Source organism: Oscarella lobularis, chromosome 5, assembly GCF_947507565.1.
Source record: "Oscarella lobularis chromosome 5, ooOscLobu1.1, whole genome shotgun sequence".
NCBI classification, from domain to species: domain Eukaryota; kingdom Metazoa; phylum Porifera; class Homoscleromorpha; order Homosclerophorida; family Oscarellidae; genus Oscarella; species Oscarella lobularis.
In genome coordinates, this window is record NC_089179.1 from 2,811,754 (window position 1) to 2,814,274 (window position 2,521).

General features: G+C 50.4%; 1 protein-coding gene across 1 annotated transcript; it reads left to right on the top strand.

Annotated features, from left to right (window-relative positions):
• Positions 1-226: 226 nt before the first annotated feature.
• On the top strand, positions 227-2,303 carry LOC136187013 (uncharacterized). The gene is made up of 7 exons (XM_065974510.1): positions 227-344; positions 398-479; positions 533-583; positions 637-712; positions 764-887; positions 938-1,929; positions 1,977-2,303. Exons 4-7 carry the CDS (start codon positions 662-664, stop codon positions 2,187-2,189), a joined length of 1,380 nt encoding a protein of 459 aa, XP_065830582.1. The 5' UTR covers positions 227-344; positions 398-479; positions 533-583; positions 637-661; the 3' UTR covers positions 2,190-2,303.
• The last annotated feature ends 218 nt before the right edge of the window (positions 2,304-2,521 follow it).

Here is a 2,521-nt window from a genome sequence, read left to right on the forward strand (position 1 = left end):
CAGTTACTATTTGCGAAGATGTATTTTCTCATTCGGTTTTTCGCGCAAAGGACGCTGTCGAGGACGTTTTCACGCCGTTTTGCGCGTTTTGCGGTTCGAGGGGCCGCAGGGGCAACTTCCGGGACGCGTCATCGGGGAAGACCATTGGTCAAATGACGATCACATGATTGCTGCTCGGTCTCTCATTGGCTTGCCACGCTGAGCCAATTTAGTTGCCTCGCGCACCCCCCTTCTCGCGACACTTTCCGCAATCGGTCCTCTGCTCGCGCTGTTCGCTCTGTTTCCTTTGCGATTACTTCGAATTGCTCTTCGCATCCTTTTGCGACTCTCATTGGCTTCGCGCGGTGAGCCGATTTTGTTGCCTCGCGCGCACCGATCTGATCGACAGTTTTCGCAGCCGTCCTTTGTTGTTTCGCCGCCCGCTGCGTTGCGTTTGCGGCGTTCACGAATTGCTCGTCGTTTTCTTTTGCGAAGCGACGGTGAGTTTGCGGCGCTGCTTCGCGACAATTTCGTTCGAACTCTTGATCGATAGAGCTCTCATTGCCTCTTTTTGTTTATCGCTGTTTTGCGAATCGCTTCTGATGTAAGTCGATCGTTACTGCTGCGTTCGCCGTATATAGCTGATTCTTTTGCCAGCTACTGCTTCTCTTTTCGTCAGTTGATGAGGACGAACAGTTTGTTTCTTCTTTTTGTCTTTTACGCCAACGTATCGGTGAGCCCAACGACAGCCACTCGTAGTTGCTGTATCTAGAATTTTTGTTAGATCTCTGCGTCGACATTTTTTCAAGTCATGTCGGCACAACACTCCCCTACGAAGTCGTCGCCGCGAAAGAGGCCGCGCCCGCAAGAATTCGATACTCTGTCTGATGTCTTCCCACAGCAAAGTGGTAAGCTACATCGTCTATTGCGATATACACGTATGTATTCTCCTTTTTAGGATATAAGGCGAGCGTTCACGGAGTAATCGAAGTTTTCTCGGGTCTCGAAGATTCACCGGGCAAAAAATTTTTTGACGGTTATTTGGGAGACGAGTCGGGTCGAAAGCGGTTTGTCGGCTTCAGCCCCAAAAAAGCCGAAAAGATTCGCGATCTTGCGCAAAACGGTCGCCCAGTCAACTTTTCGTACGCCGTTGTTCAACCGTCACGTTCCGGAGACGACATGGAAGTCATGATAACAGATGGAACCGCCGTCTGGAGATCGCCTCGCGTCTTTTCGAACCAGACATCATTATCGATTGCCGCCAAGGATGCCGGACCGCAAAAGATTGTCCTCAGCCAACTCGACGGACTTCTACCATACACGAAAGTCTTTTTTTCCGCCGGCATCGTTAACCTCCAATCTCCTACAGCTACGATGTCTGGAACACCCGTTCAAACGATTACGGTCGAGGACCCCACGGGAAAAGCCACTGTGAATCTGTGGGCGATCCACGTCAACACGGTCGAAATCGGACAGTGCTACGACTTCAGCGGTCTCATGGTAAAAGAGTTCGGCGGAGAAATCACGTTGACAACTCCGAAACACAACGCTCGCATTGAGCGCTCGAAAACCCCTGTCGAGGGAGTCCGCTTTTCCTACAAGAAGCCTGTTTCGGCTGCTGCAACAGTCGAGGGAGCAACGGTCGCCAGCGTCACAGATTTTTCGTCCCAATATGTCTGCGGGGATTGCCTGAACGGGCACATGACGGAATTGAAGGATGTGAAAGGTATCGGTCGATGCAACGCCTGTCCGACCGTCTCATCGTTAGCATCTTGCAAGCGCCTCGTCTCGGCTATTCTCAGCATAAACGTCAACTCATTCAGGCTGCGTCTTCACGCAGAAGGCGACGCTTTGCGGAAGATGGCGAATACCGAATCCGAAGACGACGTGACACCGGTGAAACTGATCGATGCGAAACAGTTCACATTGACATACAACAATCAGTCAATGGTAAGACGATGTTTCTCATTTCATGCATTGCTGTAAGGCATTTTTAGACCGTTCTGAACGTTGTTCGCAATCCCGACGTCGAGATGCGATCACTGGAAAATCCTAAGCCGACTTCACCGAATCGTCCGAATCCTTCTCCGAATCCTGCAAATCCTTTGTCTGCGGCTGCTTTGCCGATATCGTCCAGCGATGAAGACAACTATTTGCCCGCTCTTGAAGAAGCGCTCAACGTTAGCGAAGGCGAAGGCGACGACGTGTGACTTTTCGATAACCGTATAGTGTAATTGAGCTCGAGAGGCGCGTGACCGTAGTTTATGCTTTTTGCATGAGTAATTTCCGCGACCTCTTACGTGCAAGAGAAATTAAAGATGTGCATCAAATTTTTGCCATGTGCCTAAAACACGATGTCCCGTCAGTCACGTGATAGCGCCGCCATCTTGATCGCTTCTCCCGATATCTTCACGCTGCTTCTGAAAAGAATCGTATCCACCGAATCACATCGAAGAAAGCCTTACCTTTTTTTCGACATCTCCATTCGTTCGTTTTGCGCTGATCTCGAGCTTGCCGTCGTCATTCGGAACGTTTTCTCTAC